A 14,414-nucleotide genomic window follows, 5' to 3' on the forward strand; every position below is an offset into this window, starting at 1 on the left:
AATGACGATATGCTTATTTATTATAATTATTAGTCAATTTAAGCGATATAGCACACTTATCTCGAATAACTAACATCACCAATGATTATTCTTAAATAATTTTCTGTCGTAGATACTCGTTTTGATTTTGTCAAAAAGAGATTTACTTTAAACATTACCTGGTGTTTTCGATATAAAAAAGAGCTTTTCTAACCAATGTAATGTCCCTCCATAATATAATCACCATTTTTGTCTATTGTTCATTTTTGTCCTCGTATCTATGAAGGGTAAGAATATAGTAATGCCACCATCTTCTGATTGTTGAATACTTTCAATAAAAATGAATTTTAGTTTCAATTTTATTATATATATTGCAAAAAACATATTTAACAAGAGATAATTTTATTTGCTAGTAAGTACCCGCTTTTATGACCATACATACTTGGTACAGATAAGTAGACCTTTTGCCTGCTTTTATTATACCATTAAACAAACAGATGATTTTGTAAGCATTTATGGTCTCATTGTAAAATATAATTTGTGAAAGTTGAAGGTAGCAACAAGCTCCTCAAGTACATTATTATACACAATACATTACACACAACAAATATTGATGTTAGTTATTTATTTCACGATTTACCTATCCATAACTTCCTACAGTGATAATAGAAATAGCCTATTTAAAACTATAGAACAAATTAATTATTTTTAAAAAATGTTACGTATAAAAAATTCTGGAGAAGAGCAATTTATATTTTCAACTTTAGTAGTTGGTGTCTTCTTTGTATAACTATATTAAATATGACGCCTTGGATATATTTTAAATGGTGTTTATTTTTTGTATTGCACTTTAATAGGTTATAATTTCAAAAATATATGACTCATGCTTGATTTACCTATAACAGATTTGATAATAAAATCATTTTGTTAAAATAGTACCAGTAGCACAGTAGCACTGGTCTGTGACCAGTAGTAATATAAATATATTTAACTCAACAATGAGCTCAGTTTTAACATTTCTATATTATTTTGTGGTCAATCAAAAAATTATGAATATATAATACAATAAATAATATTTTCGATTATTATAACTTTTGGTTCTCCAATGTGAAACCATGACTGGTCCTGGGTTATTTGGTACATTTATCGAATGAGGCCATTGTATAAATATCTTTACACAATGATAAAATTGACAAAACGACTATAAGTAGGTATTTTAGTAGTAGTTGATAGGACAAATTTTTTTTCTTTATTAGAAAGAGTTTTTTTATTTATTGGTCTTATCCAAATTTTCGCATTGATCCGTAACTTTCAATACAAAGCCAATCAATATAATAGTTATATTAAAATCAGATAATTTAAATATCTTTGGTACATATATACTTATTTGTATATTTTTTATTTCTGGTTTTGTTAAATTCTTTTGAATGGACTTTTTTGTTTGATTTTAAACCCTTATTAAAGATAAGTATGAGAGTGTTTTTCCCGTTGTTTTGAGCATACCAAGAAATTTCAATTATGTGTAGTTGTTTTTGAGAATGATACACAGGTATGGAATTATCTTACATAATTCGGGATAATGCTGTCATTCCGACGATGATATAAGATACAATTAGAGAAATTCCAAATAAGGGTACTACTAGTTGTTATTCCATTTATGCCCGTTATTGAAATGAAATAAAGTTTTTACCATAACCATTGCAATAAATATGTATGTTAACATTGATGTTACTTATTTCAGGTAATGCTATTTTGGCAAACCTAAGCCAGAAATCAATAGGAAATAAGCTGATCTGCAGCAAACATTTCAGTGAAAATTGTTGTAAAATTTTTAAGTGGATCAGGTGAAGTAAATAATAAACTTGTGAAAACTGAATACTTTAATTAAAACTCGTAACTCGAACATTTACAAGAAAAGCAAATAACCGACTGACTCTAGTAAAAATACGATACACTTTTTAGACCTCTTTAAACAAGAACAGAGCGTCATTCTTGTCGTTAGCAAAACATACACATGAACGAAAAACTAAACAGTAGATATAAAAACGGTCAACAAACGTTCGATTACAAAAAACTCGTATTTCAGCCTAAATGCTGACACGGCTAGTCAGTGATGCTTTTAAACACTTCAATAAAAATATTAGTCCATCTAAAAGATTGCAAAGTACTGCTGTACCATTCCGTTACAAAAATGATAAAGGTTCAGAAAGTGAATCGGATAGGGAAAATTTGGATGAACAAATAATCCAATTGAATGGTTCCTCACATCCACAAACATATTAAAATAGTGATTTTATTGCCCCGATTTATTCCAGAAACATTGACATGACAGATAGTTCTATTAGTAACCATGAAGATGAAGAGTGGTTGAAAGTGTTACACAGAACCTTCCATATTGTTCTATGGGAATTGGAGGTAGGAAGCAGTCATTGCAAGAAGAAAATGAACGGTTGAGAAAGGAACTAACCAATGCTAGGAAAAAAGTCAATAACCTGAATACTCAATTGAGACCTACAAAAAAAGGATTATGAAAACGCAACTTTCTGCAAACGTTTTGTATGGAGAAGGAACTCTCACGAATTTTTCAAAATCTCTTGTGAATATGCAATTACGACATAAGATGAAATCCCCATGGTTACTATCTGAAAAGAAAACTGTCCTGTCATTATTTTATAAAGGACCTAAGACACACAGATAATAAAATAATAAAATAAAAGGGTTTATTTTGCCAGCAATATCAACAGTGAAATCACGGGTTGCCAATTTCCGTTGCAAACCTGGATTCAACAAAAAAAATTTTTATGCACCTTACTTTAAAGGCGGAACGATGCTTCCTTACGAGAAGAAATGTTTTCTGATGTTCGACGAAATATCTATTAAGAGGAATCTTGATTGAGGGTTTCGAAGATCTGGGCGAGTTTGGAAGAAAGCCTTTCCCTGCCAGTGAAGCTCTAGTTCTCATGATCAGAGGAATCTATAGCAACTGGAAAATTCCCATTGCCTACTTTGTATCGAATGGTGGGGTGTCATATTCTTCTTAATGCAACTGTTGTGATCATAGGCAATACATTTTCAATTTATTATTGCGAACTCAGATTTTCAAATATTCTAAAACTTTTTCAAGTTCATTAAAAACTAACAAACAAAAAAAAAGGATAAATTATCAATAATTCAGCAATACTGAACAACCAATATATTTTGTATGTTTCTTATGGTATATTCTTTCTGTTTTTTTTTGTAAATCAATACACAATCTTTTTTATGTCAACGTTTCAGTAGCGTTGATCCAGCTACCGTTATGTTTTATAAAATTGTTGGTCCCTAGCTGACATTAATGAAAAAATTCGAAAACTAGAACAACAATAATATTATATATTATTATATATAATAAGATGGTTTAAGACTGATGCAAAAAATTGTCGTATATTTTTCAAGGTCCATTCACAGAAGATTATATTTTTGATAAAAGGTGAATATTGAAATATTTGTGTGGATTGTGATTTGATTTCAACAACAAAAAGAATAATAATCAACGTTTTAATTTTTAGTAGATGTTTTAATAGTAAATGTGATTACTTGACCCAAGAATATCTAGAGGTCATCGCGAGTAGATTCTACATGTACTACATTTTTGGGGTTTTACAGTTTTCTTAACGGAGATTCAGGTCGTTTAGTGGATTTTGTCCATTTCTTTCTGTAGTCAAAATTAAGAGCTACTTTGATACTTGATAACACAGTCCAAATGGGTCGGGTACTGGTTATAAAAAAAATAATTTTCAGGAAACAAAAATAATAGAATGTGAATAATGTTCCGAAGCAACACTATCATACTTTTTAACAAACATTTTGAGAATTTAAAAAAGTTTTAAAATTACAATAAGTTTACTCAATTTGTTGGCCATTCGAATTTCCCACTAACAATGTTGTAGCTGTAAAATGCACAAGGAATATATACAGGACCGTACTACTTGTAGTTTTTGATAATTTTTCCAAACGCTCAGTCTATAATTATTATAATTTTATATCAACAATTTCATAAAAAGTGTAGTTATTATTGTTACTTTATTTAATATTTCTAATAAATTCATTTACTAAAATTTTGAGTGTTTTATTTAGTTATCTAATATGAAGGATGCAATTACCTCAGAGCAAAAATCCGTGATTCCTGACGCGTATGCCAAAATCTAACATTTTTTGTATTTACATTCATTTATTTCAATTTATTCATAATGTACTTCATACCTTCACTTCTTCTTATTTTAATGCATATCCATTAATGGATGTTCGCGACCACATTTTTCATGGCTTCTCTATCTCTAGCGGTATGGATCAATGTCTGAATATCTTGTATACTCGTCCACTGCCTCACGTTCCGCAACCATGACATCCTCTTCCGTCCCAATCCTTTCTTGCCTTCAATCTTGCCCTCGACTATCAGCTGAAGGAATTGATATTTATGGCCTCGCATTATATAGCCAAAATATGCAATCTTTCGTTTCTTCACGATGTTAAAGAGTTCATGGTCTGAGAATATCCTCATTCCTCACTTTGGCAGTCCATGGACTTCAGGATTCTACGATATACCCACATACAATACCTTCACATTGTATTGAAAATAAAAAATTTAACTCATCCTACTCTATCTATATTGAAATCCGTCTGTTTACAATTTAACTGAAAGTCCAAGCATTGGGTAATGCCATAAGATGTTTACTGCCCAACCGATCTCTGACCTGTTAGAACATTCATGCTAAAAAATTATCATCTAGGTATCTTTAGAATTATAAGCAACAAATAGATTTAGTAAGTTCCGAATATCGACGACGGCATTTCTTCAAGAAAGGACATATTGCACAATTGAAGAATTCTACAATGTTATTAATTGAATTATTAGTACGATATTGTATTATGATACATTTAGTATATTTCATTTCGTTACCTTTAAAATATTAGTATAGTTAGAACTTTTTACAAGTTATTGTTTTTGATTTTATCAAATATATCAATACAGTACGAAAGCGGAACCAAATCAGAAATATTTTTCCCAGGAAGAAAGGAGAAAATGGATAAATTACATAAATCAAGTGAAAGTTAAAAAAACATACAATATAGCCAGGACTTATTTTTTCGCGTCTTCAAAATATCATCAAAATATGAATGTTTCAAAAATACATTCATGACCGAGGCTCTGAAATCGCAAATTCATATTATTTCAGTCACCAAAGGAAAGTATATATATATATATATATATATATATATATATATATATATATATGTTGCGATTCAACATATGGTAAATACCATAATCGTTAAGACTTTCACAATTTTATGAAATTTTAGACAATGACAAATGTCGAATGTCCTTTGTACCTTTAAACCCCTAATAAATAACTCTCTCTCCGCAAGAGACCAATCGTTAAATTTCTAAAGTGTCACTAATAACTTTCTCTCAAATAAACACAAAAGCAATTACTATTGAAAACTTTTAAAAACCTTCATTATACTTTTACAAACTATTCCAAGCTCATCTGGTCAACCCTTATACAAACAAAAGAGAAATTTCAAAAAAATCTGCTTGAAAAATATAGATTCTTTTTATTGCTTCACGGCAATTAACACAAAATATTACCACGATATTGGGATACTTTTAACCCCCATTTTAGCCCATATAAATAAAATTTAACATTCATGCACGAGACAGTAAGAGAGCAGAAAGTAACACAGTACAGAACAGTGAGAAAAAAGAATCCACAGTAAACAGAAACTAAACATACAGTGCGCGTTAAAACTAACGAACTATATCTAAATCAACTTAACGATTCTCTCTCACTTATCAAATCATAAAAAATCTTAACCTTACAAACGGGCAAAATTACGATTTACCTGAATAATCAAAATATCTCTCGCGTTACGACGCAACATAAAACGTGCAATTTTCTGTTACTTCGTTCAAGTATACCCGGAGAAATATACATATAAACTTCGCTATCTTTTGTAATCAACTATATATCACTGTGGACATTCTTGTTGATTTATCTTGTTGCTTATTTTGTACATCGATTTACGTGTAATATTGTCGTATTTAAGTGTTTTTATTAAACGTTACTTAAAATTACGACTGGTCCTTCATTCCGCAACCTCGTCGAAGAAAACAACACATCTACTTGGGTGCTGTAGTGAACGACAAACTCGACAGTCCACTTCATCCAACTAGTTCATTACAATCCCCCAAGATTGGTCCTTCGAGCCGGATCTAAACCAGTGCAACTCTAAACTAAACAAAATCTCATACACGTAAATCAAAGTGATCTCTCTCGCTAAGCAAAGTGAACTCTCTCGCTAAGCAAAGTGCAAGAAAGTGAAAAGAACAAGTCATCGAGTGTGCCATCAGAAACATACAACCGATCGAATCATCTATAAACTCACACCTGTAGGCAAGAAACCGCAGGTATCTCTCATCGCTGGATTGGAAAAGGTCAGTTTATTCCAATTTATTACTCATCAACATTTCGCTCAAGAAAACTTAAGAAAAAGACATTTATCTTTAAACTCTGTTGAAAAATTGCTTGCAATATTATTCAATTTTATATCTATATATTTAATTGTAAAAACACTGATTTATATAATATATAAAGCATTCCCAGCATCTGATTATATCCGATAAAAATATCATTAACTTTTTCGCTCTTAAACTTAAAATAAACAAACAACAATGGATTTAAAACATTTAATCAGCGAACGTGAATCTATTAAAGGTGAAATCACCAGAATAACTGAACAATTAGAATCAGAATTAAATAGTTTAGATGTCTTTGATCTGGAAATTCTACAAGAGGAAATTATCAAAAACTTTGAACAGTATAAAATCACACAAAATAAAATAGAAAGTTATACACCCAAAAAAAATGAAAAAGAAATTCCAGATCAAGAAGATAGGAACAAAGTAGAAATTTATTATCGTAAAACTAGGAGTCAATTAGCTAGAGCAATCAAAAAATTAACTATATCTGAAAGTAGTTGTAATGAGTCAGTTAGGGAAAACAGATTAGATTCAAACCACAACTCAGGTACTAGATTACCTGAAATAAAAATAAAAAAGTTTTCAGGAAATCACACTGAATGGGAAAGTTTTTACAACTTGTTCAAAACTAGTGTTCTCGAAAATCCGCAACTAAAATCAGATGCTGAGAAATTATATTATTTAAAAAGCTATTTAGAAAGTGATGCACTACATATTGTAGACGTTTTACAAGTGAACGATAGAAACTTGCAAGTAGCTATAAACTTGTTAAGAGAAACTTATGAAAACAAAACAAAAATTGTACATGTATATTTCTCCGAATTATTGAACATACCGCAGTTAAGTAAGCACAATCCTACCGAACTTTCAAAATTTGCTACTATCTGTAGGCGTAACTGGACACTCCTACAGAATCTTGAGCTTGATCACAAAGTTTTATTAGAGGCATTAATAACTTATCTTTATCAACAAAAATTAGATTATGGTTTCAAAAAAGAGTTTGAAAAATGCAGGAACAGGGATACCTTACCAACAGTAGATGAATTTTTACAATTTCTTAAAGAGGAAATTGAAATACTCGACAATGCCACTGGTAAAACTAGCCAATCGCAAACTTCGCAAAACTCATTTTCGCACAAGAGGTCACAAAGTAAAGTAGCGTTTCATTCGCAATCACAACCAAAGTTCAATAAAAACTCAAACAATCAATCATCTCATCTTAAGAATAATTCGATTAAACAAAATCAAAACATGAACGGATGCGTTATGTGTTCAGACACTGCACATAAAATTTATACCTGTGAAACATTCCTATCGTTGCCCATTACTAAGCGTAATGAATTTGCCAAAACCAAAACATTGTGTGTAAACTGCTTAGGCACTAGACACAGTGCTGAAACCTGTCTGTCACAGAAATCATGCTCCCATTGTCATAAAAGACATCATTCTCTTTTACATTTTCAAAACTCACGCAATGTAGAACAAAGGCATTCGTGCAATAACAATTTCAATCCACATAGTAACTCAGACAATTCTCGGTCGCTAAATTCGAATTTCCAACAAAACCCTCAAACTTTTAATTTGGAAAGTCCTATTCAAATTCAGGACAGGCCGTCCACATCTCAAAGCATCCAAGAAAATCAAGCGCGTCCAAATTCAACTAGCCTATCAGCTCTCTCGATAAAAAACAACTTAGTGTTGTTAGCAACTGCACAAGCAACAATTTATAATCGACAGAATCAACCTATTAAGGTAAGAATTCTTCTGGATAATGGAAGTCAGAGTTCCTTTATCAGCAAAGAACTTGTACAAAAACTCAACTACACCCCGTATAAGAAAATCTTAAACATTTCAGGTATATCTGAAACTAGTACTTTGTCTAACGAAATGTTGGACATAGTGCTACACTCAAATGTTGACCCCTCGAAGAACTTCGAAATCTCTTGTGCTTTACTCGAAAAAATTACCACGACTATTCCGCAAGTGAAAGTGAATGTAGATCACATAACAATTCCTTCGCGGATTGTGAACAAATTAGCTGACAAAACTTTTGCCACACCCGGTAAAATAGATCTGTTAATAGGAGCAGATGTTTATTATGAATTGTTAACTTATGGTCTCATCAAACTAGGTGACGGCCTACCTACTCTCTTTAATACCCATTTGGGTTACGTTATCTCGGGAAGACTGAACTCCCAACAAGAATCAAAAAACCCACACGCTATCTCGCATCATGTAGCCAGTGAAACCGAAGACCCTAACCCGGACACTGAATTACAAAACACTCTCTGCAAATTCTGGGAGATCGAAGAACTCCCAAACCTAAAATCTCTATCAACCGAAGATGAACTGACAGAATTCATCTTCAAAACCACAACTAAAATTCTCCCGAACGGACATTTCCAAGTGGATATTCCGTTAAAGTCCGTCACAGAACACAAAAAGTTAGGTGACTCCCTCGCAGTTGCCGAAAAGAGATTTTTCTCTTTAGAAAAACGCTTACAACAAAATCCCGACCTCTATTCGGAATATAAGAAATTTATTCATGAATACTTATCTCTAGGACATGCGAAATATGTACCACTATCGTCGCAAAATTCACGTTGCGAAAACAAATATTTTATCCCTCACTTGCCAGTTTATCGACAAGACCGAGTTACGACTAAGCTGCGAGTCGTATTTGATGCTTCTTGTAAAACCAACTCTGGTTATTCATTAAACGACATTTGTCTCAAAGGTTATCAAACTCAACCCAACCTATACGACATATTGTGTAGGTTCAGAACCTTCAAATACGCGTTGATAGTTGATTTGGAGAAAATGTTCAGACAAATTCGAATAAATCCCAAAGACCTATTCCTCCAAAATATTTTGTGGAGAGACTCAGCAAAAGAACCATTAAAATGCATTGAATTACAAACAATAACTTACGGTATGAATTGTAGTCCATTCCTCTCAACGAGAGTTCTGAATGAGATTGCAAGTACCAATAAACATCTCCCTCTAGCCTCCGACGCTGTTCTTACGCAGACGTATGTAGACGACATTTTAACAGGGTGTGATTCAACCGAATCCCTTGAAAAACTCTATTTGGAACTTAAATCAATGCTTGAACCAGCTGGTTTCCACTTGCACAAGTGGGGATCTAACTCTCAAACCTTTCTAAAAAAGATATCGCAGACTCGAATAACTGAATTTGACATAAATTTAGATCAATCTCCGTCTAAAGTCTTAGGCGTAAAATGGAATCCCATAAGTGATGAGTTCCAAATATCGGTACCCACTGAACTCGTCAGTGAGGACAATATCACCAAGAGAAATATCTTATCACACATTTCACAGTGCTACGATCCTCTGGGGTTTGTAAACCCCGCTATCGTTAAGGGAAAAATGCTAATGCAAAAAATCTGGAAATTAAAGTGCAACTGGGATGATAAGATCACCGACAAAGAAATAAATAGGAAGTGGCAAGAATTTCTAAGCACCATCTGCCAAATCAAGGACTTAAAAATTCCTCGTCTTATCTTCAATAACAAAGAAATAAGCAAAATCGAACTTCACTCCCTTTCAGATGCGAGTACTGAAGCGTACGGCGCATGTGTCTACATTAGAACTATCTACACTGATAAAACAGTTTCATGTGTACTGATATCAGTAAAATCACGCGTCGCACCTCTGAAAACTATCACAATTCCCAGACTTGAACTCTGTGGAATGCTATTATCCGCGAACCTGACTCAAGGAGTCAAAAACATTTTGGAACCTAAAGTCGACATAAACTCAGTTAACTTATGGACGGACTCTCAAATTGCACTGTGTTGGTGCAAAAGCCACCCAAGTCGATGGTCGACATTCGTATCAAACAGAGTAGCGAAAATACAAGCGCTAACAACAAATTTCCAATGGCGGCACGTAGGATCAAGCGATAATCCCGCTGACCTGCTGTCGCGTGGAAAATTCACACCTGAAATCTACTCCATGTGGTTTAATGGACCCAAATTCCTCAATGAGTTCAGTTCAGGTTTCCCCCAATACGAGATTAATAAGAATCTCGTCAACGTACCTGAGGAAAGAAAGGTATCCCTGCCAACCATTTCCGAACAATGTAACTTATGACAAAACACCTTTTCACGCTTCTCTTCATTTTCCAAATTACATCGCACAGTGGCGTACGTCCTACGATTTACACACAATTCGAGAAACAAAGAAAGTCAATTCAAAGGACCTCTGTCAGTCAGGGAACTAAATTCATCATTAAACTTCATTATCAAAAAAGTTCAAAATCAGTCCTTTTCAATAGAAATAGCGGAACTTTCAAAAAATGAAAACTTATCAAATAAACAACTTATATCCTTAAAACCATTTCTAGATACATCCGGCTATCTCCGTGTCGGAGGTAGACTGGAAAACGCTGAAATATCCTTTGACCAAAAACACCCTATCTTCCCGCTATCGCGCTTTCTTTCTTAAATGAAGCAGAGACTTCATTTCCGGCGGGAGAATGTTGCGATTCAACATATGGTAAATACCATAATCGTTAAGACTTTCACAATTTTATGAAATTTTAGACAATGACAAATGTCGAATGTCCTTTGTACCTTTAAACCCCTAATAAATAACTCTCTCTCCGCAAGAGACCAATCGTTAAATTTCTAAAGTGTCACTAATAACTTTCTCTCAAATAAACACAAAAGCAATTACTATTGAAAACTTTTAAAAACCTTCATTATACTTTTACAAACTATTCCAAGCTCATCTGGTCAACCCTTATACAAACAAAAGAGAAATTTCAAAAAAATCTGCTTGAAAAATATAGATTCTTTTTATTGCTTCACGGCAATTAACACAAAATATTACCACGATATTGGGATACTTTTAACCCCCATTTTAGCCCATATAAATAAAATTTAACATTCATGCACGAGACAGTAAGAGAGCAGAAAGTAACACAGTACAGAACAGTGAGAAAAAAGAATCCACAGTAAACAGAAACTAAACATACAGTGCGCGTTAAAACTAACGAACTATATCTAAATCAACTTAACGATTCTCTCTCACTTATCAAATCATAAAAAATCTTAACCTTACAAACGGGCAAAATTACGATTTACCTGAATAATCAAAATATCTCTCGCGTTACGACGCAACATAAAACGTGCAATTTTCTGTTACTTCGTTCAAGTATACCCGGAGAAATATACATATAAACTTCGCTATCTTTTGTAATCAACTATATATCACTGTGGACATTCTTGTTGATTTATCTTGTTGCTTATTTTGTACATCGATTTACGTGTAATATTGTCGTATTTAAGTGTTTTTATTAAACGTTACTTAAAATTACGACTGGTCCTTCATTCCGCAACCTCGTCGAAGAAAACAACACATCTACTTGGGTGCTGTAGTGAACGACAAACTCGACAGTCCACTTCATCCAACTAGTTCATTACAATCCCCCAAGAATATATATATTTTATATACCTTTGTGCAAGGATCCTCTTTCTATCCCAAATTTAAGTGATTAACAGATTAACAGATTAATGAAAAATCATATGTTTCATTTGCTAGTGGTACACGAACTCATTACAAAAATGTTTTTTTTATACATTGAAATTGGTGACAAATAATTAGTACTGAGATTAAGTTTATTCTCGGTTCGAGATGAATACATGCTATAACATTATTAGAAACATGATATTTCAAAATACGCCCTATCTATCTATTATAAAGATTCCTATCGAATAGGTAATTTGTGTCACTTTCGTAATAAAAAATAAAATCGGCAACAATGTACTGTCTACTATCCTATTCTTTATACCAGGGGTCTCCAAACTTTCCAGCCTTAGGGCCATACTGATTACTCCAGTAAGTTCCAAGGGCCAAAACCATATTATCATTGATACCGGTGGTAAAAAGTGAAATAGTCCACTGTTGAAAAAAGAAGTCCGAAAAAGTACGCAACGTTTAAAAAAGGCTGCAAATCGGACTAAAGTCCGCAAAACGGCAACACTGCATATTATTAATTTTCCTGCCACTATCTGTAATTTCTAGATTAATCGTAGAGTACGAGCCATGAGTAATAACGTGACACGACATCTGGTGGACACAAGCGGAAATAGGTAGTACCTTCTATCGTACAGATTAACCTCGTTGGTTCGAAAAAGTTCTGGTGTCTTCCACTCACTACTAGATGGCAGTAATTGTAATATATAAGAAGGCTAGTGGCACAACCACAAGTCAGTTCCTATGACACTGTTGTGAAATAAAATAGTGCGTACCTCCTTAAAACGCGTTTGTGCGTGCTTAAGTTTAAGACATCTTTGTAACAGTATTTTGATTTGAATTGTTGCTTTTGTGTGTGATTTAGTAGAATGGAAAAGAAGAAAAAAATTGATAGTAAATGCAGAAAATTCAAAGATCAGTGGAACATTCAGTATTTCGTAATTGATTCCAGTAACAAGGCGCTATGTTTGATTTGCAATGAAAGCATAGCTGTTCTCAAAGAATATAACATTTAACGTCATTTGAAACAAAACATTTTCAAAATTACTCAAAATATACAGGAAGTTTGCGGACAGAAAAATTCGAAGCTATGAAGCGCAGATTGAAATCGCAGCAATCTTCATTTACAAAACTCAAAACTGAACAAGAGGCTGCAACTCGTGCCAGCTTTCGTGTGGCTCTTGAAATTGCAAAACGTGGAAAACCATTCACCGATGGAGAAATGATCAAAGAATGCATAATTGCAGTAGCCGAAGAAATGTGCCCTGAAATGGTAAATTTATTAAAAACTGTCGGTATGTCAGCCAACACTGTGACTCGAAGGATTGAAAACAGCGCTGAAAATATATCTTCTCAACTGTTCGACAAAAAGGGACATATTGAGTGGTTTTCTTTGGCCTTGGATGAGTCAACAGATGTGTCAGACACTGCTCAGGTGTTGATTTCTATTCGAGGAGTAGATAAAAGCTATGAAGTGCATGAAGAACTTCTTGATATGTATAGTATTCATGGCACAACTACTGGTACAGATATTTTTAAAGGAGTTGAAATGGCCATTAATCAAAAGAACCTTCGATGGAAAAACTTGAAATGTATTACAACTGATGGAGGCAAAAACATGAGTGGGAAATGTAAAGGAGTGGTCGCTCTTGTGTCAAAGGCTATAGAAAATGACGGTGGTTCAAAACCATTAGTCTTACATTGTATCATTCATCAACAATCTTTGTGCGGAAAATGTTTGGATATGTCTGAAGTTCTGAAACCAGTCATATCAACTGTTAATTTTATCAGATCTTTTGGGCCGAATCACCGACAATTCCGACAATTTATTGAAGAGATTGGAGAAAATGACTTACCTTATCATACTGCTGTACGTTGGCTTAGTTGTGGGAAAGTTCTTCAGCGCTTTTTTGAACTTTGAGCAGTGATCGAAATTTTTTTGAATGAAAAGCATCGCCCTCTTACTGAATTACAACACAACGTATGGCTGTGGAAGTTAGCATTCTATCTTGATTTGACAAAACATGTGAACGAACTGAATTTGAGATTGCAAGGAGAAAACCAGCACTTCCTGATTTATACACTAATATCAAATCATTCCGGAAGAAATTGATACTATTTCAATCACAACTACGAAGTAAATGTTTTTCACATTTTAAAACATATATTCAGCCACACCACTGCGACTGAGTTTCCTATCGATTTTGCAATCGAAACTTTGTGTGCTTTGAAAATAAATTTTGATACTCGTTTCTTCGACTTTGATGCCATTGCGAATCAAATTAAGATTTTTCAGAATCCTTTTGATACTGACTTTGAAACCCTAGCCCAGGAACTTCAAATGGAAATGATTGATCTACAGTGCAGTGATATAATTAAGAACAAATATCAAAACTCATCTTTGTTGGAATTT

The 14,414-nt window shown here is 33.2% G+C and overlaps 2 protein-coding genes across 2 annotated transcripts; both read left to right on the forward strand.

Annotated features, from left to right (window-relative positions):
- Positions 1–6,691: 6,691 nt before the first annotated feature.
- LOC130903825 (uncharacterized) lies at positions 6,692–10,615 on the forward strand. Its single transcript, XM_057816164.1, has 2 exons — positions 6,692–6,837; positions 6,949–10,615. Exons 1-2 carry the CDS (start codon positions 6,692–6,694, stop codon positions 10,613–10,615), a joined length of 3,813 nt encoding a protein of 1,270 aa, XP_057672147.1.
- A 2,476-nt stretch (positions 10,616–13,091) lies between these two features.
- LOC130903828 (general transcription factor II-I repeat domain-containing protein 2-like) lies at positions 13,092–13,922 on the forward strand. Its single transcript, XM_057816167.1, has one exon. It carries the CDS (start codon positions 13,092–13,094, stop codon positions 13,920–13,922), a length of 831 nt encoding a protein of 276 aa, XP_057672150.1.
- Positions 13,923–14,414: the final 492 nt, after the last annotated feature.

Source organism: Diorhabda carinulata, chromosome 2 (assembly GCF_026250575.1).
Source record: "Diorhabda carinulata isolate Delta chromosome 2, icDioCari1.1, whole genome shotgun sequence".
Lineage (NCBI taxonomy): Eukaryota > Metazoa > Arthropoda > Insecta > Coleoptera > Chrysomelidae > Diorhabda > Diorhabda carinulata.